This window comes from Heptranchias perlo, chromosome 21 (genome assembly GCF_035084215.1).
Source record: "Heptranchias perlo isolate sHepPer1 chromosome 21, sHepPer1.hap1, whole genome shotgun sequence".
NCBI lineage: Eukaryota > Metazoa > Chordata > Chondrichthyes > Hexanchiformes > Hexanchidae > Heptranchias > Heptranchias perlo.
Window position 1 is genome coordinate 3,967,810 of NC_090345.1, and position 27,993 is coordinate 3,995,802.

At 42.8% G+C, this 27,993-nt stretch overlaps 1 protein-coding gene across 4 annotated transcripts in view; it reads right to left on the reverse strand.

The window, feature by feature from the left end:
• oga (O-GlcNAcase) overlaps window positions 1-27,993 on the reverse strand; it is a 57,677-nt gene that overhangs the window by 12,704 nt on the left and 16,980 nt on the right. For 2 of the 4 annotated variants that reach the window (XM_068001985.1, XM_068001982.1), the window contains exons 2-13: window positions 26,930-26,981; window positions 25,933-26,030; window positions 24,596-24,726; window positions 23,824-23,995; window positions 21,980-22,078; window positions 19,570-19,854; window positions 18,564-18,722; window positions 17,165-17,787; window positions 14,791-14,965; window positions 12,845-12,898; window positions 7,945-8,030; window positions 6,807-6,911 (exon numbers count right to left, since the gene is read on the reverse strand). In XM_068001985.1, the coding sequence (XP_067858086.1) occupies window positions 6,807-6,911; window positions 7,945-8,030; window positions 12,845-12,898; window positions 14,791-14,965; window positions 17,165-17,787; window positions 18,564-18,722; window positions 19,570-19,854; window positions 21,980-22,078; window positions 23,824-23,995; window positions 24,596-24,726; window positions 25,933-26,030; window positions 26,930-26,958 (2,016 nt within the window). In that variant the 5' untranslated portion in view covers window positions 26,959-26,981. Of the gene's footprint in view, window positions 1-5,433; window positions 5,552-6,806; window positions 6,912-7,944; window positions 8,031-12,844; window positions 12,899-14,790; window positions 14,966-17,164; window positions 17,788-18,563; window positions 18,723-19,569; window positions 19,855-21,979; window positions 22,079-23,823; window positions 23,996-24,595; window positions 24,727-25,932; window positions 26,031-26,929; window positions 26,982-27,993 lie in introns of all 4 variants that reach the window. The other 2 variants (XM_068001986.1, XM_068001983.1) reach the window with 2 other exon arrangements.

The following is a 27,993-nucleotide window of genomic DNA, read 5'->3' on the forward strand; positions in this document are numbered from 1 at the left end:
GCCAGACCCTAGCACGGATTCAATGCTTTCCACAAGAACGGGAAAATAAAATGGCAAGGGTTGGGAAAAAAACACTCCATTTTGTAAAGGACTAATATGGAAATACATTGAGACTGGGTTAACAAAAAAATAGGCAACCATATCCAATGCTGTAGATACATTTCAACGATACAGATTGGTTCTCTCCAAACCGCAAATCACCATCTATACAATGAAAGGAAACCGCCTTACCCCTATGCAATGGAACTAGTACATCCTCTGAACCAGTAACATACTAGGCAGGATTAAGAAACAGTGGCCTGCAGCACCTACTAGGTTTGGGCCCAGGGTAATCCAATTGCCTCCTGTCCTAATCATTGCATCCATGCAATTCCAAACATACCATGAGAATTGAAGTAGCATCCAGGTATCTGAGGCATGGGGGCCTCAAGTAATTGAAGGCTGGGAGAAGCATTCTTAAGCAAATTCACAACTCCCAAGATTATCTCCCTGCAACCAGCTGATAGAGATCTGTCCGTCATTGGGTTATAAGGTCCAAGGAACATGGATGTTGAATAATGACTGGCAAGAGGACTGGGACAGTGTTGAAGATGATGGAAATTCAAGACATTTATGTCCTGTAATTAAGTAGAGAAAGGAATATTTAAAACAGCTCCAAAGGCAGTCAGCAAAAAGGAATCCCAGAAGTGTAAAGCTGGACATGGCTGAGTTATGAGACCAAAGCAATTTCATAATTAAAATGCCAAAACAGGAAGTTATACTGGTTAATGAGTTTTCCTATTTGAAGCCTAGTATCTTGGTCTCAGGGTAACTTGGCAGTGATACCAATTTAAACCAATGAAAGGAATACTAAACTTGGGTCTTGATCTTGATTTACTAAATTCCTTTGCACACTGATAGAACTTTTGGTGTGGCACCTCAGATTTCAGAAAGCTTTCCAGCTGTTATAGTTTCACCACTTTCATATCAGTATCAGTAAGAGATCAAGATAGCAAGGCAAGACCAATATTGAACATTTTGGATCATCTTCCACTGATTCTTGGAGCCTGCATGAAAATCAGGCATGTTTGGGGCACATCTTGGGCCTGTACCACCAGCTGAGCTGGCAGACAATTGTTTAAAAAATTGCCAGATTTGAATCCCATGAGTCAACATGGCTTTGTCAAGGGAAGATCATGTCTGACTAATTTGATTGAATTTTTTGAGGGGGTGACTAGGCGTGTGGATGAGGTATACATGGATTTCAGTAAGGCCTTCGATAAAGTCCCCCACAGGAGACTGGTCAAGAAGGTACGAGCCCATGGAATCCAGGGTGCCTTGGCACTTTGGATACAAAACTGGCTTAGTGGCAGAAGGCAGAGGGTGATGGTCGAAGGTTGTTTTTGTGACTGGAAGCCTGTGGCCAGTGGGGTACCACAGGGATCGGTGCTGGGTCCCTTGCTGTTTGTGGTCTACATTAATGACTTGGATATGAATGTAAAAGGTATGATCAGTAAGTTCGCTGATGATACAAAAATTGGTAGGGTGGTAAATAGCGAGGAGGATAGCCTCAGTCTGCAGGACGATATAGATGGGTTGGTCAGATGGGCGGAACAGTGGCAAATGGAATTTAACCCGGAAAAGTGCGAGGTGATGCACTTTGGAGGGACTAACAAGGCAAGGGAATACACAATGAATGGGAGGACCCTAGGCAAGACAGAGGGATCTTGGTGTGCAAGTTCACAGATCCCTGAAGGCGGCGGAACAGGTAGATAAGGTGGTAAAGAAGGCATATGGGATACTTGCCTTTATTAGCCGAGGCATAGAATATAAGAGCAAGGAGGTTATGATGGAGCTGTATAAAACACTGGTTAGGCCACAGCTGGAGTACTGTGTGCAGTTCTGGTCGCCACATTACAGGGAGGATGTGATCGCTTTGGAGAGGGTGCAGAGGAGATTCACCAGGATGTTACCAGGGCTGGAGCACTTCAGCTATGAAGAGAGACTGGGAAGATTGGGTTTGTTTTCCTCGGAGCAGAGGAGGCTGAAGGGGGACATGATTGAGGTGTACAAAATTATGAGGGGCACAGATAGGATGGATACTAAGGAGCTTTTTCCCTTCGTTGAGGGTTCTATAACAAGGGGACATAGATTCAAGGTAAAAGGCGGGAGGTTTAGAGGGGATTTGAGAAAGAACTTTTTCACCCAGAGGGTGGTTGGAGTCTGGAACTCACTGCCTGAAAGGGTTGTGGAGGCAGGAACCCTCACAACATTCAAGAAGCATTTGGATGAGCACTTGAAATGCCATAGCATACAAGGCTACGGACCAAATGCTGGAATATGGGATTAGAGTAGACAGGGCTTGATGGCCGGCGCGGACACGATGGGCCGAAGGGCCTCTATCCGTACCGTATAACTCTCTATGACTCTATGAGGGTGACAGTCTACCAATGTACTAAGGAATGGTAGACGGGCATTAAGGGATTACCACAAAAGGGTACAAACAGCTAGACTTATTTTCAAGTAACACAAAGCAAAATTAGCAGGAATTTTTCAACACAAAAATAGTGAATAAACTCCCAGCTGAAGCAAATAATGTGCCCATTAACACCTTTAGAAACATGGATCATAACTGATCAAATGCCATGACATTCCATGATTTCTGTAGCTCATATCACAGCAGAGAGCTAGTAAAAGGTACGTGGCATGGGATTTGATGAGATATTCTGATTTACCTTTGCAGAGGAGCGAAGCCTGCAGAATTGTTCCCCAGAATGTTAGATAGGTTGTCCACAATAGACATGTTAATTTAGATCTGATTTAAGGGACAGCCTTGCCATTTTTTCTCCTTCAGTATGTTTATTATTTTATTATCCCATCTACACGATGAAAGGAAACCACCTTAGCAATAGAACTGGTGCATTGTCTGAAACAATAAGGCACTAGACAGGATTAAGGAACAGTGGCCTGCAGCACCTATTACTAGGTCTGGGCCCAGGGTAATCCAATTGCCTCCTGTCCTAATCATAACTGCATCCACGCAAATCAACAACATGCATTTATATAGCGCTTTTAACATAGTTAAACATTCCACGGCGCTTCACAGACAAAATCTGACACTGAGCCACATAAGATATTAGGACAGGTGACAAAAAGCTTGGTCAAAGACGTAGGTTTTAAGGAGCATCTTGAAGGAGGAGTGAGATATAGAGAGGCAGAGAGGTTTGGGGAGGGTATTTCAGAGCTTAGGGCCTAGGCAGCTGAAGACACGTCAACCAATGTTGGAGCGATTAAAATCGGGGATGCACAAGAGGCAAGAATTGGAGGAGCGCAAAGATCTCAGCGGGCTGTAAGGCTAGACGAGATTACAAAGTTAGGGAAGAGCGAGGCCATGGAGGGATTTGAAAACAAGGATGAGAATTTTAAAATCGAGGCATTTCTGGACCGGGAGCCAATGTAGGTCAGCGAGCAAGGGGCTGATGGGTGAACGGGACTTGGTACGAGTTAGGAGACAGTCAACAGAGTTTTGGATGAGCTCAAGTTTATGGAGGGTGGAAGATGGGTGGCCAGGACAACACTGGAATAGTCGAGTCGAGAGGTAACAAAAGGTACGGATGAGGGTTTCGGCAGATGAGACAGGGGCAGAGACGGGCGATTTTATGGAGGTGGAAGTAGGTGGTCTTGATGATGGAGCAGATATGCGGTCGGAAGATCATCTTAGAGTCAAATAGGACACCATGGTTGCGAACGGTCTGGTTCAGCCTCAGACAGCGGCCATGGAGAGGGATGGAGTCAGTGGCTAGGGAACAGAGTTTGTGGCGGGGACCAAAGATAATGGCTTTGGTCTTCCCAATACTTTCGCTCATCCAGTACTGGATGTCAGACAAGCGTTGTGACAACGAGAGACAGTGGAAGGGTCAAGAGAGGTGGTGGTGAGGTAGAGTTGAGTGTCGTCGGATGTCGTCAGTGTACACGTGGAACCTGAGGTGCTTTCGGATGATGTTGCCAAGGGGGCAGCATGTAGATGAGAAATAGGAGGGGGCCAAGGATAGATCCTTGGGGGATTCCAGAGGTAATGGTGCCAGAGCGGGAAAAGAAGCCGTTGCAGGAGATTCTCTGGCTACAACTGGATAGATAAGAGTGGAACCAGGCGAGCGCAGTCCCCCAAGCCAAACGACGGAGGAGAGGCTTTGGAGGAGGATGGTGTGGGCAACCATGTCAAAGGCTGCAGACAGGTCGAGAAGAATGAGGAGGGATAGCTTAGCACGGTCACAGTCACATGCGACTTTGATAAGGGCCGTTTCAGTACTGTGGGAGGGGCAGAAACCTGATTAGAGGGATTCAAACATGGAGTTGCTGGAAAGATGGGTACGGATTTGGGAGGTGACAATATGTTCAAGGACTTGAGAGGGCAGGCAGGTTGGAGATGGGGCAGTAGTTTGCAAGGGGAGTCAAGGATAGGTTTTTTGAGGAGGAGGGTGATGACGGCAGATTTGAAGGGGAGGGGGGCAGTACCTGAGGAAAGGGAACCATTAACAATATCAGCTAACATGGGGGTCAGGAAGGGAAGTTGGATGGTCGGCAGTTTGGTAGGAATAGGGTCAAGGGAGCAGGAGGTGGGTCTCAAGGTCAAGATGAGCTCCGAGAGGGCATGAGCGGAGAAAGGAGAGAAACTACAGAAAGGTGCAAACTCAGGGCGAGGGCAGGGGGGAACCTTAGGGGAAGTTTGGCTTGGTGGGCTAGGGAAAGGGAGGGAAGTGGCCGAGGCAGCTGAACGGATGGACGCGATCTTATTGACCAAGAATTCCATGAGCTCCATACCGGGAGAATTGATGTAGTTCCACGATTCTCTCAGGTGGAAAGGAGCCTCAAGTAATTGAGGGCCGAGAAGCATTAAGAAAATTCACAACCCCCTAGACTATCTCTCTGTTCCCATTTCGGGAAACACCAGTTAGCTTTCAACCAGTTCTATTAGAAAAAATTTGGGTCCAACTCGTTTACTAAGTGACTCCTTCTAGGGTCTTTAGAAGCCAGTGCCAGAATGTTGGCACTTAGCTGCAGCCAGAAATATATTCTAAAAGTAATCTTGCCGAGGTCAAAACCCCTCTGTCTGGTTGCAGAAAGAGCTGAATCACGGCACGCCCGCTCTTAAATCCGAAAAGGCTCTCAATCTTAATGCTAAAGTAGTGTTTGCAATACTTTGAACTAGATGTTCAAAGATCCAATATCCGGAGACCAACCCAACGAAGTTATTTCAACAGAGGTGGGCACCTGCATAGGTACTGGAGTCTCAACAAAGACCAGGGTCTCAATTCTTGAAAGGATGACTGTAGCTGTCCAATCTGATATCAAACTTATCAAGTAAATTCGTATCAGTGGCAATTTCTGCCTGTACGGTACCCTTGAGGGCAAATCCTTTATCCCATAGCATTCCAGGTTCCTAGATTCTTTTACCTGGAAAGATGAGTTTATCACTATTCTGTTGTGCCGTTTAACCAACAAGCACCGGAGACAAGTGAGCAGGCGACTGATCCACTTGGTTTGTTTCAAAAGGTACAGGGAGTCTGAAGTCCTGCCAAAGCAAACCATACGATTTTGCTCCTTACCAAAATAGGAGTCAAGGATATCCACATTCAGTAACAGATTTATTTCTGATACTAACAGAACAAAAGGATAAGCCTGCAAGTCTACATGGCTTATATCAGGGTGTTGGATCATTCGGGTATATAGATTGGTACATACTGCAACCCTGTTACCAATGCAATCTCTGTTCCCTGGATGAGCCTTAACACAGTAATCTCAGATACTGATGAGCAACAGCATACCAGAAACCTGCCCAATGATGCCCCCAGCTTACAGGTCAAGACCATTCCAGATTTGATTCAGCCAGTGCACAGTCAGACTCCATGTGTCACTGCAAGAACCAGAGACGTCTGCAACCCAGCAGGAAGCCATATGGCTCAATGTATCTGTGCCAGGTCTTTGCTAGAGAAATCTAAAACGAATCCCACTGCCCCACTACACCTCCCTCTGCTTCAAATGTTTAATAGAACCACAGTTTACAATTGGACTCTGTATTCTCAGACAATGGAGGTTAAACAAAAATGCTTGGACTCCTACTCCTGATGTAGCAACTCATGTTGAAGGAAGAGTGTGGGTGAGGTTATGAGGAGAGACGCAAAATAATGGGACTATTTCCACTGGAGGAGAGATAGCCAAGAGGAGATTTAATGGAAGTTTCTAAAATTATGAAGAGTTTGGATGGAATGAATATGGAAAGAACTTCTAGTTGGGGTGACAGTAATGAGGGGGATCATCAATTTAAAAGTATTAAGAGTAAAGAAAGAAGTTAGGAGAAAATTCTTTACACAGAGGATTTTTGGAATGCTGTGCCACAGGGATTGGTTGAAGCAGAGAGCATTGCGTCTTACGGGAAAATAAGATAAATATTTGAAGCAAAGATACAGGGGTAAAGGGAGAGATCACAGTAGGGGGATTCGTTTTGGATGCTCTAGCATAGAGCCAACAGACACTATGGGTGAATAGCCTCCTTCTGTGCTGTAAACTTCTACGGTTCTATGACAGGGATCTGGCTCAACCGTAGTAACCCTGTGTTTGAAACTGTCACTGTGACTTCTATGCCAAGTTTCACAGTTGGCTATGGAGGTTTGGGGTGGGGATTATTTGATATATATCCGCGTGTACTGTAACCTAATTCAAATTTACAGTTTGTCTAGTTTACATTAGAACGCATACACAAAAACTAGATTTCAAAATTAAAAGCATTTCAACAGCAACTTTATTCAGATATATGTTAGTAAACTTACCTCGTCTTTTGGAAAGTAGGGCCTGATTGCGTACACTTTTGAAGTAGGCATGGGTGGTGGTGGCTGGTAGAAGAGGTCATTTGCCCCCTCAATTGGCAACAAACGCTGTGAAGAAGAAACAGTTTAGTCAGTACAACTCTACTTCAGAGTCTGGACATCAATATCTGCTCCACATAACATACCTTTCCAATTTTAAACTCATTTGCTACTGAAGGCACCGTGCAAAGCAACCTCAGTTTAACAACCAGAAGGAATCAATTTTTAAAAAAAGTTCCTAGATTAAGTGGGGAACCACTCATTTCTGTTACGGGCTACATTCTACACTTTACGGTGACACTAAATGCCGACCAGTATCTACAGTAGCAAATAAGTCAGGATATAAACTACTGTACTTACTATGCAATATTTCTTGTTTTAAGAGTTATTATTTTTTTTAAAAGCCAAATGAACTCTGAGGGGGGGGGGGAAGGAATTTTCGGGGAGGAGGTTTGGTCTGGAGAGGGCTAACTGGCTGACGAAGCCGTGCATCCCAAGCTTCTTCGCAAGCGCGGTTTCACAGGCTGCGCGCAAAAGCACCTGTAGGGGAGAAAAGAAAAACAGCGCAGCGAAATTCCATGAACATTTCAGCAAAACCAGGAAGATTCAGCAGTATTCAGTCGGAAAAACATCTTTCTCCTCCGTCCTCCCTCCCCCACTTGAGGAGCACCCGTGGGTACAGTCGACAGGGCAAGCTAAATTTCACTTCTGTTTAAGTCAGAAACCCTTGTGCATTCTCTTCCCCTCCCCCACTTTAGCGGCTGAATATTCACTTCATAACGTGGTCATGTTTGTTCATGGAACTTCGAGACCAAAGCAAGCAAGCTGCGCTAGCGCAGGCGCTGAGTAAACGCTGCGCGACCTGCAAAGGAACATTTTTGTGAAAGACATATACAAACTAAAATTTGCAGCGCGCGCAGGCGCAATGGGATTCCAGCATCTCCTTCCAACTGAAAAGAAAGCAAATTAGTACCAGTACCAAGTGTACCAGATTCTGTTAAGGAGACCAGCTAGCCATCAACAGACCAATCCTTTGTTTTTGTACAAGTTCTCTCTCTCAAAATGAAAAAAAAACATCAGTCACCGGGAATTCGTAGAATACCTGAAACTCTCCTGCTAGACCACCTCTAAAGGCCCAGGGTTCTTGGTCGCCACTCAAGAACTGTGCTGAAGATTGACTACGACACCCTGTTGATCAGATCCAAGCGGAGAATGTTACGTGGGGGCTTCCTGTGGTCTTACTTTTCCGCAAAAGCAACACACCACCTTCTCAACAGAAAGAAAAAGCGCGCAACAAGAAATGTCCTATCTGACCTAGTTCTACCTCTTGAAAGATTTAGGGCTGTAATGATTCACATTATTCAAGAATCACTCTTTCGCCCATTTAAAGCTCACTTTTTGGGTAACTACAATATGCAAAATCCACACCAGTCAACTATCACCCAACCCATCCAGCTCCACTGCAAATCGAGGAACAGTCTGCAATAGTGCTCAGTTTTTTTTTTTTAAAACTTGCGCATGAATTAATTCCAATTTTTTTCCCGTTCCATCTTTTAGATACCCTGGATAAATCTCAAATGTTGAAAGGATTCTCAGAAGTTCCATTGCAGCCCTAAGTAATTCAGAAATATCTTAATTTAACTGAAGTCACATTCAGGTGCTCCTCTTGTCAGATGACATTTGGTATAAGGATATGTTCGTTTTAAACAAAAAACACTTTCATAACCTGCACTGGTAACAGACAAAATAATAGTACAAGCTTCATTCTGTGAATCGACCAAACCAACTTGTTTTCAAAGCCAATCAGCAACATCATTACCGCATTGAAAACTCAGTCACAATGACCTACAGTATCTCTTGCTCGGCTCTGAACGCCTGATTTATCAGGAGATTTTCAAAGGATGGAAAAACTCCACACAGCAAAGCAAATATACATGGTCAGCACATTAAAATTGAAGTCAGCACTTGGTACATTTTACCATTAACCTTACTGCTTCCTTTACACAGTGACTGGGTAATCGTTTCTGAAGTTCATCCCTGTTCTGGGCAGCCGAGAGCTATGAGGAGCACGATTACAGATGCTGTCTACCATATATAACACAAAGCAAAGCAAGGAATAAGGTCATTGCTGTCCATCCAGCTCGCTTCTTCCACAAAAGATGTAAAATTCACTCCATCACTTACTCTAAGCAACGTACTCCATCTCAAGAAGTTCCACAGAAATTCTTCCAAGCCCAAAAGGTAATCAAGCGAAACATCAGATCTAGACTTTCATGTGGCAAGGTGGGACACCACCCCATGGTTTCAGTAGCATGGAACCACAGTGCTCCATTGGAGTATTTTATCACCCCTGCCTCTACTTATCTCTGTGATCTTCACTTCTAACCAGATATTTACCCAGGTTATTTTTAAGGCAGTTCTATTAGTAACTCGACCACACATCTGCTACTCTGCAGAGGGTGGTTGGGGGGGGGAGTGGGATGTGGTTTTTCTAATTTTTCACCTCGCTTGAGGCTGCCTAATTTTATGTTTGTCCAGATCTGCACTCGTAATCCAAGTCAAATAGAGTCTTATATTTTTTTGTACCCATTGTAGGCCTGGATCATGTCCCCACTCAGACTTTTGTCCCATGAAAAGAAATCCTGTTTCTGAACACTGTAGCATAAAACCCTATGACTTGAGCAGCCTTACTTTTTGAAGCGTTCTTCAATGAATTGATGCCTTTTGAAAGTAGGGTGCCTCAAAATTGTAGATGGCACTCTTAAAGATTTATGTACAATTGGATAAGATTATGTAACTGAAGCCATCAGTAATTTCTCATGGAAACCAACTGTTCTAAGTAACAAAGAAGTTGAAAATAAGCCTAGCAGTTTTTAGGCAGCCTTCGGTTATCACAACTTCAGAAGTATAGCAGGTATCAGAGCTAATTTGACTGGAGTAGCAGAGATTTTTTTTTAAAGTGTGTATTTAAAAAGACTGCAGAAGTTTAGAATGTGCAATCAGAATAATGAAGGGAAAAACAATAATGTCGATATGATTGTTGAAATCTGATCAGACAACTCATTCTGAAACAAGCCTTCTGTATCAAATGCACCCTGAAGAAAGGAGTGCCGCAATAGACTGGGCCAAGTTACAGGCTTCCTCTGGGGCCAGAATACAAAATTGTAGTTAGGCCAGAACCAACCCTCGGTTGTTTTTCCTTAGTTATGAGCCATCAGCACAGATCATTTACATTCCAAACCATGAGGGGGAAGTGAGAGGAGAAGAAATGTATAGTTTGCTGCAATTGTCACATATTACAAAAGGGAGACAGCTGTACAGGCATGTTGCTGTCAGAGCTCCCACATAACTAGCCATTTTAAAGCATAAATGTTAATGATCCAGAATTACTGTGGGCTACGACAGCTAAAGAATCAAATCTGGATGTGTAAACAAACCCCATAACAGACTATTGCTATGGTCAGCTGCAGTTAATCTGCCATTGTACAAGGATTTGTTTCTTCTGGTGTAACTTTCTGGTCCAGTAGCTTCAAGTTCAGAATATCATCCGTAGTCACTGCAGGGTGACGTAACTAAATACAGTGGGATACCTTCAAACGGACAGAGACAGCAAGGCAAAAGATTTTTTTGGCAATTAGAAGGTTAACCACTCGTGTTATCAGCCAAACTAATGGGACATCATTGGCCCAGCAAAAGAATGGTTCCATCATGACATTGGCCTGTACACATGCCAAGCCACTCCATGAACTGGCACGAGGCCAACCTGGTCAGAGCTGAAGTTGTGTCTAAAGGGTGAACCTGGAAACCTCTGCTAGGCTTGGCAACTACACTCTCCATTTTGTTCAAACACTGAAGCAGACATTGAGCTAATAATGCAGCAAGTGGGGAGACGACAAAAGAAAGAAGAAAAAAAAATCAATTCAGACATGCTCGCCCAGACGTTAAAATAACCATTTAGAAAGTTGTGACAGGAGGAAAAGGCATTTCACAAGAACATTTTTTTTCCATCAACAGAAATCCTTAGAATTGTGCATTCTCACCCCCATATTTACATGCTGCCCCTCTAACATTATCCTATGGCACAGGGCCAGCTCCCATACGTCTGCCAGCAATGCTCAGCTCCACCTTACCAACATTTTGGTCAGACTGCCTAAGCCACGGATGAACCAAAGTTTCCTACAGATGAACATTGGAAGACCAAAGGAATTGTTTCCAATCCCCACTATAAAATCTACTCCCTCACCACGCAGGCCACTCGCATGGCTGAATCAGACTGGGCGAAAGCTTGAAGTCATATCCAAAGCAAGGCTGTGCTTCAAATCAGGTAACTATGGGAGGGGCTGGGAATTATTAAGAGTTAATTCATAAAGGAACCAAACTAACCCAGGTGTATGACTGAATTTTCACTGGTACTGGTGCACAACCGTGTTAAATAACAGGCCTGTAGAGACTCAACTACAGGACAAGCATTTTGGGAAATGGAGAGGGGGCTGGGAAAGGAAGAGGAAAAGGAAGAACTTGGTTTGAGCTGACATGTCAGGATTTGTTTCATTGATTTTAATGGGCCGGTCAGGAAGCCAGGATGGGCCGTCAGATATTCTCAGTGCAACCAGTCAAAAAGACCTTTTTCTTTAAACAAATGGTTCAACAGTTTGGGACTGGATGGACAACAGACGACAAAGAACCAGTTGCCCTAGTAGACAGAGGCTTGTGTTTTCCCATCAGTCCTGCCCACAACACAAGAAGCCGAAGCCTTGAGCATTTTAAATGGTTAACAAAAACGTTTGGGTTCAGATCCTATGGTACAGATTGCTGAGCTTGTACAAGGACAAACCAGCTCCGCACCCATTTTCAGGAACCCCAACTTGCGCCTTGTTGCACTACGATACATTAAACTCCATCTTCCACTACTAAAAAAAGTCAGAATTATTTTCCACCTGTTCTAAATTATTTCAGATATATTACCCATTTATTTCTGTAGCGCCCTTTAATTCCAGTAAAAGTATACTGAATCTCCTCTCAAAAGTTTAAGATCAAACTTCCATTACACACAGTTTAAAATAAGTCAGTCAGCCAGCCACCAACATTATAACAGAATAAGAATGCACTGTTCAGTCTGAGAAGCCAAGTATCGAGCAAGCCTTGTTAGTACAGCTGAAAACTCTTAAAAAGATGTTTTACTGCAACATGTACTGGATTTCCGCCCCCCCACCACCAAACATTTATTTGTGGAGATAAAACTAACTATTTTCACTTGTTCTCTTCCCCTCACCATCTCCAACACGTGAACAGAGATGCTCACTACTGTACAGTCCATACCATTTCAGTCATCTGACAGGATCAGCGCAGCAGCGCAAGAGGAAAAGCTTCATTTCTGGGCCTTGCTCGTTTTAATGCTTCAATGCAAAATGAGTCTGAAACCTGGCTAAGAATAAGGAAGCATTCCCTCTCAATTCACTAGTGAGATACAGTCCTCAGCAGTACCCAAGTTACATGCTGTTCCGAGATGGGTAATCTAAACTTGACAAAAAATGAAGTACACAGAAGAACGGTAGGCAAATACTTTACAGATGCTTCAATCATTTTTTTTTTGGGAGTGGAAAGCTGGTAAAACTCTAGTTTTAAGCTGCAACTGGTTTTCAGTCTATATATAAAAGGTCAGTTCAGGAAACACAACCCATTTCTACAAATATCAGCAGCTTCAGATTTTGTTTCTCATGCATTGTAAATAGATTTTGAAGATGGACCTCAAAATTATATGGCAATTTAATTTTGTAAAGCTCGTAACGGGTACATTTGGACAGTAGCACATCTAGCTTCGATTTCAAAGACTATTTAGGTTAACATAAGCGCTCTATAAATAAAAAAAATTGTTAAAAGCATTTCTTATAATAGTAGCTACGCAAATGTGACTTCAAAACGCTCCCTCAATACATTTCTTTTTAAAAAGCCTCACTGCCTATCACTCTAAGCTTAATGAATAATCGCGCCACGCTTCGTACATCTGGCGTTGTCGATCCCACAGCTGTAGTAACTTGTGCTGAGGATTCTTCCATCTGTACACAATGAGGGAAGAAGACAAGACAATAGAAGAGGCCGTTAATAACCCGTCACATCACAGCATCACACTCAGGTTATGACGGAATGCAAACTGCATCACTATACACACTAGGGCTGTATCTCCGACAAATACCGGACGACTAAACCTTTTCTAGGAGACGGGTGGGCTATGTTTCTCATTACAACTTGTGGTCCCCAGCATTCGATGACCTAGTACGGAATTAGTCAAATACTTCGATAGAAGCACTGCTGCTTGTGTCATCTCATCATTGTTCCTGCCAATGTATAATTTTTATATGTCTCCAGTAGTGGATTTAATGAAATCTAGTGTTTGCCACCTATCAACCAACTGTTGTATGCACATTTGTGATTATAGAAACTATGAATCAGAGTTCCCACTCAAGAGCTTAATACTTTCTAGAACCAGCACTCAAGTTTTGATGAAACTTTTACCCATGAGAGCTCAGATCTACATGACTAGCAGATGTATACCCCTTGTGCTTTCGACAGAAAGATTCTGCATTGAGATTAATTTATTAAATAAATTACTGGAGAAAGTTAAAAAGTCTCCCAGGCCTGGGTCCTACTGCTATCAGAGACTGCAAAACTTAAATATCAAATCCAAAGCAGCATTTTTAGAAGGCAGGAGTTCTCTTCACACCCCTTCCCCACTACTCAATGGCAGCCATGCTTTTCAAAGTGTGCACAAAATGCTTTGCTCTTAGATCAGAGACCCACCAGCTAAAGCAAAAAGAATCCCTAACCCTGAGCATTCCAAAAGCGGACTCATGATCTGAACCCGAGCCGTGATCACAGTGCTAGTTGAGCTGCCTGCTGCATCACTTTTAAAAGACTGCATCCACGCCATATTCCCTGCCATCTGCGTAGAAACCTGTGAATAAAATTCGGTTACATGCCGTAACCCAGACCATGCTGGTGCCTTACTCAGCCTGTACTTCCCCACCCCAATTAATGTACATGTAATAAAAGTCACCATTTCATTCTTCAACTGTATCCAATTGTTTTTGGAAAGGGAGATTGGATCTCCAGTTTTAGTTTTGGAAAAGCTCCCCGTCTTGTTTTTGGAACTGGTCGCACTTTGGAAGTTCTGGCTGAACCAGTAGACACCAGAATAGCCTTGCGCGTTTTATAAAGCTCGCATGCGCGGTGGCCTGGAGGCTGCGTTCCAAGCCTTCGGATTGCTGCTTCTGCTGACCTGCGACTGTTCTGTCAAAAACAGTAATGTTGTTACAAAACACACAGCAAGCAGCTCCCAACAGCTCTGTATGATCACGGCACATTTCAGTTCTCATGTTTCTTGCTTATTTTTTTCGGAAGCATTCCTCAATTTTGCAACATTTAGCCAGTCCTAGTGATGTGATGCAGTCCACAGTCAGTCCCAGAAAAGAGACAACACAAAAAATAAAATGCAATGGGATGTTTCTTTTTTTAAAAAAATCTACTGGTGTACTTAAAATAGTTACTGGGAACAATCATATCAGCCTCTGAAAAATATACAAGTGCCTTGGAAACAGTTCCCTCAAATTGGCCACATTAGCCCTGGTGATGGTTTCAAACACAAGGGTAGAAACCAATTTCCTGTACTGTACAGGTGACTCAGGGAAAAAGCAACATCACCCTGGGATAATTAAATAAAAATGTAACTGGGGAGGGGTGGGGGAGAAAGAAAAATCGTAAATGGCAGAATTAAACGTAAGGAGTATTTTAATGCCATTTTGATAATGCTACCCCCAGATTTTGGATGGATTCAGGGTACTGAAGTACATTTGCCTTGGCTTAGAAGATATTTTTTTCAAAAGGCTGACACAATTGAAGATTCTAAAACCAAGAGCATGAGGGAACAAGACCAGACTGTGATGGTACCTACCTAACCACTGGACAAAGGATTTCACCATAGATACCACACCCTTTATATCCCAGACATATGGGTACAGATCATAAAGAATGGATCGATTTTCGCAGTTGGCAAGGCGGGTAAACATCTGCATTACGCCACAGCACATCTCTTCAAACTTAGTAGCTCTGGAATGCCACTTCTCAATCTGGAAAATGAAATCAGGATAGTTTATAGTATCTGAATCTACGTTGGGTGGGTAACCCAGTGAAGCAGAGTTTTATACACATTTATACAGAATGCAATTCGAAAAGACAACACCCACCTCAATAGCACCCTTCCCCGTCCCCAATCTCCCAGTGAAGAGGCAGCCTTCTTCATTCTTTGAAAGACATTTATACTTTTGGGGACATTACGGGCAGAATGCACATGGGAACACTACCGTTAGTAGCTTTGAGCAACACAACCATCCTACCATATCCAAGGTCTCACTCTGAACTGCACCCAAGTTTGTTGACAGGAAGACAGTATTGAGGCCACAAAAGAAAACCTTGGAATGAGTCAAGAAATACACTAAAAGAAATGCAGATCTGAAATAAACTGGCAGCAAGCTAGGTGGAAGCTTTGTCTCTAGAAGCTGCACTTGAGTGGACAAAGACCAAGCCTTCCAAAGGTAACCCAACATTCACCACCATTAGGGCAAGTGAGTTGTCATACAGATCTGCTCAGAAATTAATCATCTGTACTGCTCGTAACTTTTCTGGTGAACATACAATACTTGAACTACACACCACAGTTCAGACTGCATGTGGAGACATTCGCGGGATCGGTGGAGAAATGGTATGTCGTACCATTTTAAGTCACTTGCCCCATATCTATTAATTTGGAGCTGACAGTTCAATACAATAATGCCTGGAAGACATTACAAAATATGTACATGCCATCAAAGGGGAGATCATTACTGCACTGTGTCTCTCCACTTGGCATATAAACAAATAAGACTGGTCTCCCTGGAGGGAGAGCTTTGCGTTATTTATGTAACATGGGCAGATCACTTCAAAATACGGTCAACAGTCCCTCAGCTAATTACATTCAGCTCTGTGGGACAGTTCTACAATGTGAGGGAATCAACAAAACACCACTGACAATGGTAGTCAACAGCCACAACAAAAAATTTAATTGGATCCTGTTCTACTCCAGGGAATTGCATTTATCAACCAACAGTAAGCAGCAGACGAAACTAAAGAATGCAGCTTGAACTCTGGACAGATGTTTCAACGTGTGGGGCAATAGGGGAAGAGAGGTGCTGGGAAAAGAGGGTAAACATGGGACAGGAAAGTCAGTATTAGTAACAGAAAGATAGGTGAACGCCATATATCCATGTATCAAGCATTGGGACATTAACGGGGCAGTGTAAAGGCAGCCTTATTCTGCATTCAGCGGAAAAAAAGATTTCAAATACTGGAAACCTGAAATAAAAACAGAGTATGCTGAAACACTCAGCAAATCTAACAACATCTGAAGAGAAAAGAACTTCAGGTGTAGACCCTTCTTCAGGTCGACACCCAAAATGTTAACTCATCTCTTCAGATGCTGGCTGGCCTGCTGTGTATTCCCAATATTTTCAGTTTTTTTTAATTCTACATCCAACCTGTATCTAAATCCATTCGATACCTGTCCTGGGAATGTTTGATGAGACACTGCAGAGAGCCTTCCTCTGTATCTAACCCTTGCTATATCTGCCCTAAAAATGTTTGATGGGGCAGTGTAGAAGGAGCTTTACTCTGTATCTAACCAATGTTATACCTGCCCTAGAAGTATAGGATGCTGACAAGGTGCAGAAAGAGCATTTAATTCACAGCAGACATCCTCATCCTAATGAAAATTCAAATCTCCTAAAAGTGGGCATTTTTGCCTTCTGTATAAGATCAAACTCATGGATTCCAAGTGAATCACTACTTTTTCTACATTTTAATTTTGCCCAAATGAACATCAGCACTGGGGAATGGACATTTTAGTCAGCCAGTGTTAACATCAAACACCCCCAGGTTAGGCAAAGCCTGGACAGGGAATGTAAGGCTTCCTCTCTCACGATGTGCCTCAGCCCCAGTCTAAGTAGTGCTCATCCTACTGCATTATTTTTCTATTTCTCACACTAGCTACCCATGAATACCTGAGACCAGATAGCCACCATTACTGCCACCTGTCCCCCAAGGGGGCTGGTGCCCACATTAATACAGCCAACAGAGACTCTCACCCCTATTCATCTGGGCTGGATTCAAACTCAGGTCCCAGAGGTGAAAGGTCGGCATTCAACCGAATGCATCACCTGCCCTTTCCACTTCTAGAACATTCTGAAATCAAACTATTTGCAAACACATTCACGAGGGCACATGGGCGCTCTCACCTTTTCGGCATCTTTTCCTTTACAATTCACACTAACAACACTACTGTTAGCCCGAAGCCATTGAAATTCCCTTAACATCTGAACAGCTTTGGGTCCATGCTCATAAGGCAGATAGAACATCTCAGCCAAGAGGTTCAGGTCTTCCAGAGTCACAGCTTCAGCAGTGTATAATGGCTTCTCATTGGGACCTGGGACATACTGCTCCTTGTTCATCTGCTCATCTGTCTGCATGGGTGCTATATCACTCCCAGAGTCTTCCTGCATGGAGATCTCGGGAGACTTGGATTCAACAATGCTGTCTTTATCCATCTCCATGGGTTTGAGATCCTCAGATATTTTGGTCTTGACAATGTCTGTAAGGATCTGATTGACGTTTTTGCCTTCTTGTTCGTCCGGTTTTTCCACCGCCATCTCCATTGGTTCTTCATCGGACTGCTGTTTCTTCTCCTCCTCCTCCTCTTCCTTAGCCAGCGGGGCTGGTTCGGCACGCAATGGGCTTCCCTGACTCATGATGGGCTGTTGGTAGACTGTGGTCACTGTCGTGGAGGAGTTCAGGCAGGGCGTGTCCAGTGCTCCTATATCAATTGCATTTGTCTTTGCACCGCTGTGAGGGACTGTTCGGCCTGAGAACAAAAAGAAATGCTTTAAAAAACACAAAACAAACTGGAGCTCATCAACTATTAGTGGATAAAGTTAAGTTTAGCAAGCAGCTCAGCCAATGGCTCAGCGAATAAAGGGGCAGCTCATGGACGGGACGGTCTCACGGTCAAAATCTTGACCTGTGCCAAGTTACATGGGCAAAGATTGATCTTGGGACCTTCTGGTCTTAGTCCTACACTGGCGGGTGTCTTTATTCACTAGGCATCAGACAGCATTGTAATTAATATCCATCCATTGCAAGGTCTGTCAGTACAAAGGAACCTATTTCCCAACAAATATCTCTTAGTTCACTGCATGCTCAGCTCTCAAGTATCACTACAGCTATTACTTCATTCCCACTTCGTCAAAGAGCATCATGCTGTAGCAGTGTTCGACTCTCTCTTAACTGTGCTCAATTCGGATGTAGGTCCCTCTCTGCAATCATGACAACGCACTCCATCTGGAAACTGGAAAAATCAGTCCAGTAGTGCTAATGTGCAAAGACAGATTTTATCTCTCACTCCAATCAAGCTGACCAGCAAATAGCGAGACCTATAGTTGGGCGGGGGGGGAAGAGAGAGAGAAAGTCTTGCCTGGGCAGCATTGTGCTCCTAAGCAAGCAGAAAACAGAGGTACTGTCAGATATTTGGGAGCAAGTAGGCCATCCTTCCGCTTGAAGATGTAAATCTTGGTGCATTAAAAATGGGAAAACGTTATTAAAGGCGGTGGGGAAAAATATACTCAAACACAGGATACTTACAGTTGTACTGATGCGGCACTCCAAATTCCTGCAGCCATTCCAAGATAGCCATCTTCAAAGCCATCTGAGGACTGTACAGGACATCCGTTTCGATCTCCTCATCGCTGCCTTCATTTTCGAGTTTGATCTGGATAGATACCGTGCTCTCTTCTGTGTCAGCTAGAGGAAATAAAAAGTTAAGTCCGATGTACAACCAAAAATAAAATCATGAACATAAAGGAATCCTGAGTAGGAGTCAAACAGATGTGGCAGGCCCCAACTTCAGCCACAGGAGAGAACATGAACACAAGGTGGGACGACTACCCTCTTGCCCTCACATCAGGGAAATGGCCAGTACAGTGAGTTAATACAGATACACAAGAGGATGTACACTGCTTACTAATCAAGGCAGCTCAATTATACTGCACGTGATACAGCAATGTCACCTTTTAAATGAGTAAAATGCACCGCTCAACATGGTGCTGGGCCGTACAGAGCTCCAAAGTCCCAGCTTCGAATTCTGATCTGGGTGGAGTTAGATGATCTCAGTGAGGGCAGCAGCAGTGGTGCTACACATATCTTCAACAGTCTGTGCCATGGGGGAAGAGAGAAAGAGGAGCACAAATCTGAACGAGTTTCCATTCCGGAAAGTTTGTTTAAGTACAGGACTGGGTGTGGCGGTGATTGTCTCATGTTGAAAACCTGCCACCACTTCATGTTTAGGATTACACACAAAGAGCAGATAGCTCTGTGAGGTACAGGGACTGACAGTAGCTATGGAACTGCATTTAGTCCAAGTTACCACAATTTTTTTTTGTTGAGGGAGAGGGGGTTGGAGAAGAGGGGGATAACTGGGTAAAGTTATATGCAGAATGAGAGTGTAACCTCTTTGGGGCCAAAACTAAATTTGGACATGTTTTAATTCCAATAGCACAGTACTACACCCTCCCTCAGACAACCATTCGCAAAGTATATATTGCAGGACTTCAGAAGTACCCAGCTGCAGAGTTTCATACAGTGTACTCACTCATCACAACATCCTTCCTCACACCATTCATGTTGGATTTGTACCAGGTAGCCAGTGTGTGAATGGCGACAAAGTTCCCTTCAAATTCACAGTTGGGGTTTGTTAGTACTCCTTTCAGCCGCGGAATGAGCTCCGTCGACCGCCCCTTGTATGGTCCAAGGAAGAGGCGCTTCTGATCGTAATCATTGGCATGGAGATTGTCCCAGATGACAGGGGACCTCTTCACTATTTTAGTGACTTCTTCAATGGATTCCACAGAGATATCTTTGGACACTACTTTTGGACCTGAAGATTAAGAAAAGCTTAGTTTCTCACAACCAGTAAATTTTATATGATTTACAGATTCTAATGAGGAAAATTTAAATTTATTCCAATACGACAATGCCCCAAAGGCTCAGTAGGTTATATGGATCTCATAGTGCGGTACTAAATGAAAGACTAGAAAGACCAGATTTGATCCTAAACGAGTTAGAAAATCTCAGCTGAAGCATCAGTGGGGAAACTAAAACTGGTTTCCTCATTCTAGGCTAAGAAGGGGACGTGCCAGAGATCCCACTCCTGATTATCTGGTGAGCTAACAAAGAATTGTTTGGAATGAATGAAGCTCGGCTGAGACAACCATCAACCCCCCCCACAGACAAATGATCACTTCCTATCAGCCTGCATGGTTCTAGATTCACAAAGAATCACCATTTTAAGATAACAGGGAATGATCTCCCATAACAAAGAAAATTGGAGGGACCGTTTCTTCCGGCAAAAGCTTTAGCTACACACAGATGTTAATCTTGCAGAAAAAGCCAACAGCCTAATCGCACATGTTCTATTTTCCTCTCAGAACAATCCCACCTAACCCCATTTCCCTGCTCTTTCCCTATATTCTTTAATATAAATCTTCAAATTCCTCTTAAAATTTCCTGATCATTCTAGCTCAGTTTCAACAGCCACTTATGATCATGTATTCCATTATTTTAATATCCCTTTGCATGGAAAGCAATCCTTCTAATGCTTCTAGTACTAAGCTTGGGTTTAAACCTCCTTGTTGCTGATCCACTAAGTGCAAATCTTTCACTATTTACCTCGACATACTCTTGTCATTTAAGACTGCTACTAGTTTTCCCTCTTAACTTTCTCTGCTCTAATGAACTCAGCTGCAAGCTCTTATCACCCAACTGGACTGAGTAGTGGCAATATTACAGTTGGGATTGGAAAGAACTACAAAGCTGTACTTTAGAGTAGACATAACCTTTGGATCACAATGCCAAGTGATGGCTGTTTTACAGAAACTCACTTTGCAGCTGAACCCAACAATCACATTTGGCAAAAAAAAGTACACGTCATCTGCGTAACATCCAACAAATATCAAACATTTTCCCAAAGTTATAGCTTCAATACCAACTGAAATATCCTGACTTTTTTTTAAAAAAACATTAAAAAAGGTGCTATTTAAACACAAACTGTTAAACAAAACCTCTAACTTCAAGAACCCATGAACCCTGTAGCTTTGGAATAGGTCTCAGCCTTACACCTGAACAACAGTTCACACAGTCCATTCAAATCGCATTTGCCTACCACTCCCAATCCTCTCCTTTAGGGGCTGGGTATCAATCTCTGTAGGTAGCCTAATGTTATATTTTGTTAAATTAGGTCATACATTTCACCTGCCCGCCCCCAACACTGTTTAGTGCGAAGAGTCTGTACAACAGGACTGAGTGATCCAGCAGGAATATTTTCTGTTGGGAAAATATTTTCAGCGAGGTTTTTTTTGAAGAGTCAAAATTATGGACTGACGCTACCAAACTAGTTGGCACGATGCACCAACATGCATTATTATCGCAAGGATACAATTTACTGTCCGCACACCGTTTCCATTTGGATTTCACTGAAGTACAATAGTGCCCATGCAATAAATGCATCAGCAAAACAATCAGATTCTGTGCTTCCAAACTTGGGTTGTGTCTGGATAGAGCACTTTGAGCTGTGTCACACTAGAATGAAGTACTGGTGAGTACAGATGTGTCATTGAGAACATTGGTGCTGGGAGCAATTTGAGGTAATGAATTAAGAACATTAAAGAAGCATATTGGATTAAGTGCGATTCCACCCCCACCACCCCATATTAGCTCTCAAAGTGGGGTCCACAGAATGTGGATTTCTGTTCACATAACTGCAATAGATTAGCATTGCAAGCAGGATCTTTCTTTGACAATAATTACAACACACTGCGCTGATAGCAACCCAAAAGGAAAACTAACATTATTTCAGAAGTCTGTGAGCATGCGCCCATATTTGCAGGAGTTACTCACACAGGGATATTTGAAAACAGTTCTATTTCAAATAAGCAAAGTAACATTGGCCTTGCAAACCAAACTAACCAAAATGCACAGGCACACTATTAAAGTATGTACCTCACCTGTCCACAATAAATCAATGCCAGGAAGTAGTTTTTCTCCAACAGTCCGAAGGTATGGGGAGTGTGCAACGTTGGGGTAGCAGAAAGTTCCACAGTACTCTGAACAAGAATAAGAAGAAATAAAGCAGAAATAAATCAGTACCAAGTCCACTTACAGCAATAACCTTAATTAGTATGTACAAATGGTCAATGAACAGCAAACATTTCCTCAGACACCTCAAGACAAACATCTCCAAATTTGTAAAGATATTAAAACCAAAATGGCACAATAATAATGTTTTCACAAGAACGCTCTAAAAACGATATATAATAAAAAAAACAATTATTTTATATAGATTTTTTTAATATAAAAAAAAATCTATATAAAAAACTTTAAACTGGGAACCAAATTATGTGGCTGTACCTTGGTCCAAGTATCCACCGACCTTTAACCTCACTGCACCTGGACTACATATGGTCAACTCCACATGTGCAATGCCACAGCAGATTGACCAGTATGTATAACAAAAATCTAGTTTGTTTCCCCTTCCTGTTTATATATCCTACTTTCCTGTTGTCACATTTTTTATATAACAACTTTTTCTCATCCATTGTAAATTCTTAATTCCACATTAGTAATGGAAACGGCTTCTTTAAACTTGCCATGCTGTAATCAAACCCTCCTGCCAGTAGTGATGCCAACAGCACCTGTTTCGCATCTCCCAGCTCTTCAGCCTATACTGCTCCAACCAACTGTACTTCCATTTTCCAAATGCCACGAGTTTTGCTTTAACAAATTCGATCAAATCATAGAAAAATAAGGAGGGGCCTGGCTAAAAATGAAGACTAATTGCGCCTGCACATGCTGGTCCAAGTATCCCTTGCCCTCTAAACCCACTTCAACTTAAGACTACACTTGGTCTTGACTCCCCGGGTGCAACACCACAGGAAATCAACTAGCAACATATAATGATACAACACTCGTACTTATAAGCCAGTGCATTAACTAACTTACCATAAGCAATGCCACAAAAAACATTACTATTTACAGAGATAAACACATTATTGGACTTTTTATTCCTTTCAATTTGACTCAAACACTATGGAAATAGAGTTACTGTTTCTTTTTGGATTTTGCCAAGCTTCTAGACTTGGCTGTGACTGTATGCTACATTTGAAATTAGAACATTATTCTATTCTAACAAACCAAACCCGATTGGTTACACAAAAAAAAGTGTGCAGCGCACTGAATCTAACTAATCTCCATACAATGCCTTGTTTTCACTGGCTCCAGTCAGTAAATGGATTTATAAACATGAACTCCGATTTCAGCAAGAGGACGCCATTTGCAGCATGAAACCTATGAAGCACCTTCACTGCTATTCAGATTGTTATGTTCTTTTGCATGGGCAAAAGGAGCCCAAAACAGGTAGTAAAAAAAAATGCTGGAAAACAAACACAATGAAATCTATTCTTTGTCACAATACATTAGCAGCGTCAAATTCAGGCACAAATCCTACTGGAGGTGGTTGCTCATTCTTACAAGGATCCATCTGGGGCCCCACAACACTAGTGGACATCATAGGCAATTGTACAATTGAGGAGTGCAGCCTGCAAGCCTTGTGGTCCTTCAGCCTTAATGTGAATGACCCAAAGTTTTAAAAAAATGATTTATAAAATCTGCCAGATTGAAGACCATCCCTACAGCAACATAATCCAGAGGAGCTAATCCTGCATGCTCACACACTCCAGCAAACAAATCTGGTCTCTACTGGTAACGGAATCCCTCAATTCAGCTCCTCTTAATGTTCCAATTTTAAGCAGGCTGTACTGTGACCGCGATTGATTTACTGCTGCCCACTCACCTGTAGGACAGAATAAGAAGTGTTCTGGCTCTTCCAAGTACTGATAGATCTCATTAGTAACAGACAGTTGTGCATGTGCAAATGAGCTGAAGACCTCTTTATCTGCTGGGCACATATTGTGGTCGATATCATCAAATAATAATGCAAAGGACTTGCATCCGAACTGCGACACCTGTAAAGCACAGAGATAATGATGTTCAGAGGCAGACATCACTAAGCTACTCAAGCACCTCTGAATGGACACACCAACAAAATCTTCAAATAAAGTGTATCCCCAGGTGAGTATGCTCTATTCAGTGAATCCATTCTGCTTACATGGGGACGATACTCTGTTAAAATGTTTTCTTACCACTGATGTACAGCAAGAACTTATTCCCTACCACCCCCACCAAAATTCTGAGTTATGACTCGTGCTGGAGTAAGCCATGGCTCTGTAGTAGCGTGCTTATTGCAGTCGGACGGTCGTTCGTTCATGCCCCACTCCAGAAGTTTGAGCCCAGAATTTCACTTCCATGAAGTCGAGCGGGCGGCAAGCACCAGCCAGCGGGCGGCAAGCACCAGCCAGCAGTGCTGTGTTGCGTTTGAGACGTTAAGACAGATGGAGGCCCCAGTTGCTCCGGTGGACAGAAAAGGCCCCATGGCACTATTCGAATAAAGGCAAGCTAAATTTATTATAATCAATTTCTGTTTCAATTGCCAACATACAACAGGAAAAAAGTGCAGATTAAATCACCTTTACTTGAAGAATGAATGCATCGTTAAAAACACCCACCTGATCCAATTTGCGTTTAAGGGTAGCAACTTCCTTCTGATTCGAGAATGTGATATCAAGTCCGGGAGATATGGCATAGACAAACTCAATATCGTGTTCTTTCGCAGCAGAAATTAGCTGCATCAGTTGTTCTGGAATGGAAGAGATTGGATTATGAATGACAAAAAAAAAGGGGGAGGGGGGTGAGAAAGAAAGAGAAAAAAACCACTCTCAATGCTAAAACCAAAGATAGCCAATGCTTAAAGCAGGACTAACTAGACAGACAGCAGCCTAGTGTCGGTGTACCAAAACACTGCTAAGACACAAACTGCACCGACTTTCGAACGCCACTGCGCTATTCCGGATGGGTAGAGGCAAGGTACTCATATCTCTGGCTCACCCCATCCACCCCAGGATAGAAAGGAAGCAATACCCAAATCACCACAGGCATCTGATACAATTCTTGGCAGTTGGCTCCAAGGGGTTTGAGAAAAGATAACCACAACTGTGACAATCTCCTCTAGGGCCTTAGTTAGAAGGTCTTTCAGGGTGACGGACAAAGAGTCATGTTTAGCAATGTTATTGTAGCACCCACTAGGAAATTGTAGACCGTGTTAATATTATGGTGCTGTTTCCAGAGGCAAACAAAGGGCCACTGACATTGGATGCCAACTTGTCATTCTGTTGTAGTAGTTTGCTGGCTGGCATCTCTACCCACAAAGGCCTGTAATGCTGTCTTCATGTCACTAGCCAATACAGGCTCCCACTCCCAACTAACAAATGAAGTCAGAATTTGTAGTACAAGCTAGGAACAACAGCCCCAAACTGATGAATTACTTTCTCAATTTAAGAAAGATATTGAAGATCAGCTTCACTGTATTTTCATATACTGTGCACAAGACAACCTCAGCACAAATGTTGCTAAACCTTAACACTTTTAAAAAACCCATTCTAACAGCTAATATACATTCCTAATAGGTGCCACAAAAACAATTTATCAGCACTTAGGCCAACAATACTGCTTTTAATCACTGCCATGCTAGTCTGCTTTCACAAACTTAATCTGCTGGTTACAGGAAGCAGAGAACAGCCGATACAAGCAGGAAAAACCAAGAGACACAGCAATAAAGAAGGGCTAATTATATTGGCCACAATACATCAAAATCCGCCACATTCTTTTAAAAGCCACTTGTATTGAGGAGTGGCTACCTTAATACCCATAGTAGCAAGTGGTGACTAACTACCGTTGCCATCAGGGGCAGAGACAGGGCTCTAATGTAAATGTAAATTAATGTGCAAGATAAACTGTACAACATAGCGCCTGACAACTAGGGGATCACCACCACTACAGCACTCACCAGCTTCTTCAACAGAGTACATCTCCCGCCAGAACATTCTATGCTTGTAATCATCCTTCGGTGCGTACAGGTATGTGTTCAATCCCCACTTGCGCATTCTGTTGAAGAATGTGATCAACATTAGATATACAAATTAAGCCCCATCATTGAGAGTAAAACGGACCGATCCAGTGCTAGAGCGCTAGACACAAACTAGGATACAACAGTTCAGATGACTGGAAAAACCTGGGATGTTCAGCCTCAAAGAAGGCAACTTAGAGGACCTCATGTAGCTATTCAGAATCATAGAAAGGTTACAGCACAGGAGGCCATTCGGCCCATCGAGTCCGTGCCGGCTCTATGCAAGAGCAATCCAGCAAGTCCCACTCCCCCGCCCTATCCTCATAGCCCTGCAAATTTTTTCCTTTCAAGTACTTATCCAGTTCCTTTTGAAAGCCATGATTGAATCTGCCTCCACCACCCCCTCAGGCAGCGCATTCCAGATCCTAACCACTCGTTGTGTAAAAAAGCTTTTCCTCGTGTCACCTTTGGTTCTTTTGCCAATCACCTTAAATCTATGTCCTCTGGTTCTTGACCCTTCTCCTCTATCTAGGTCCTTCAGTAAAATAGAAAATAGAAAATCTGGAACACTACAAGCCAAATTATAAGATTAAAGGGGCACAAGTTCAAACTAGAAAAAAGGCAAATTTAGCCTGATGTCAAAGATCTTCACATGGGTAATTGGTCAATAAAAGGAATGAACAATAGCCATTTTTATTTATATCAGTAATTCATACTATTGCATATTTTCCTCAGGAGACAAGGATTCAGCCAAGGCACCCAGTGCAGAAAGCAAGCACCAAAAAAGACAAGTCCAAGGCTTTATAATAACAAACTATTATGGTATTTCTTGTGAATAGTCAAGTGACTGCTTATTTAGCTGCATGGGGTTAAAAGGGCCACCCAGTTTCAAAACAGAGGTGCTAACAAACAGTTATTTTCATAATGAAACTCCTACCTTCTGAACAGTTCCTTCCTCTGTTCCATGCTCCATGGGCGTCCATAAAATCCTAGAAAATAAGTAAAACCACACATTCAAATATAAATATAAAATGATGCACAGTTCCATTTGATTAGTCTTATTCATTTAACTGCCTGAAAGGTTTGTGCTCCTCATTTGAAGTTTTAAATTTTAATAAACAGAAAATAAAAGCACAAGTACAAAGCAATATATCAAACTCATTCATCTCACAGGCCGATGAAAAGATGGACATAGAAACATAGAAAATAGGAGGAGTAGGCCATTCAGCCCTTTGAGCCTGCTCCACCATTCAATATGATCATGGCTGATCCTCTCTCTCAATACCATATTCCCGTGCTCTCCCCATACCCTTGATGCCTTTTGTGTCTAGAAATCTATCTAGTCAGTGACTTGGCCTCCACAGCCTTCTGTGGTACAGAATTCCACAGGTTCACCACCCTCAGTGAAGAAATTTCTCCTCATCTCAGTCCTAAATGTCCTACCCTGTATCCTGAGACTGTGACCCCTCATTCTAGACCCCACAGCCAAGGGAAACATCCTCCCTGCATCCAGTCTGTCTAGCCCTGTCAGAATTTTATACGTATCTATAAGATCCCCTCTCAATCTTCTAAACTCGAGCAAATACAGGCCGAGTCGACCCAATCTCTCCTCGTACGACAGTCCTGCCATCCCGGGAATCAGTCTGGTGAACCTTTGCTGCACTTCCTCTATGGCAAGTATATCCTCTCTTAGGTAAGGAGACCAAAACTTCACACAATGCTCCAGGTGTGGTCTCACCAAGGCCCTGTATAACTGCAGTAAGACATCCTTGCTCCTGTACTCAAATCCTCTTGCAATGAAGGCCAACATACCATTTGCCTTCCTATCTGCTTGCTGCACCTGCATGTTTGCTTTCAGTGACTGGCGTACAAGGGCACCCAGGTCCCTTTGTACATCAACATTTCCCAATCTATCACTATTTAAATAATACTCTGCCTTCATTTTTCCTTCTGAAGTGGATAACTTCACATTTATCCACATTATACTGCATATGCCATGTA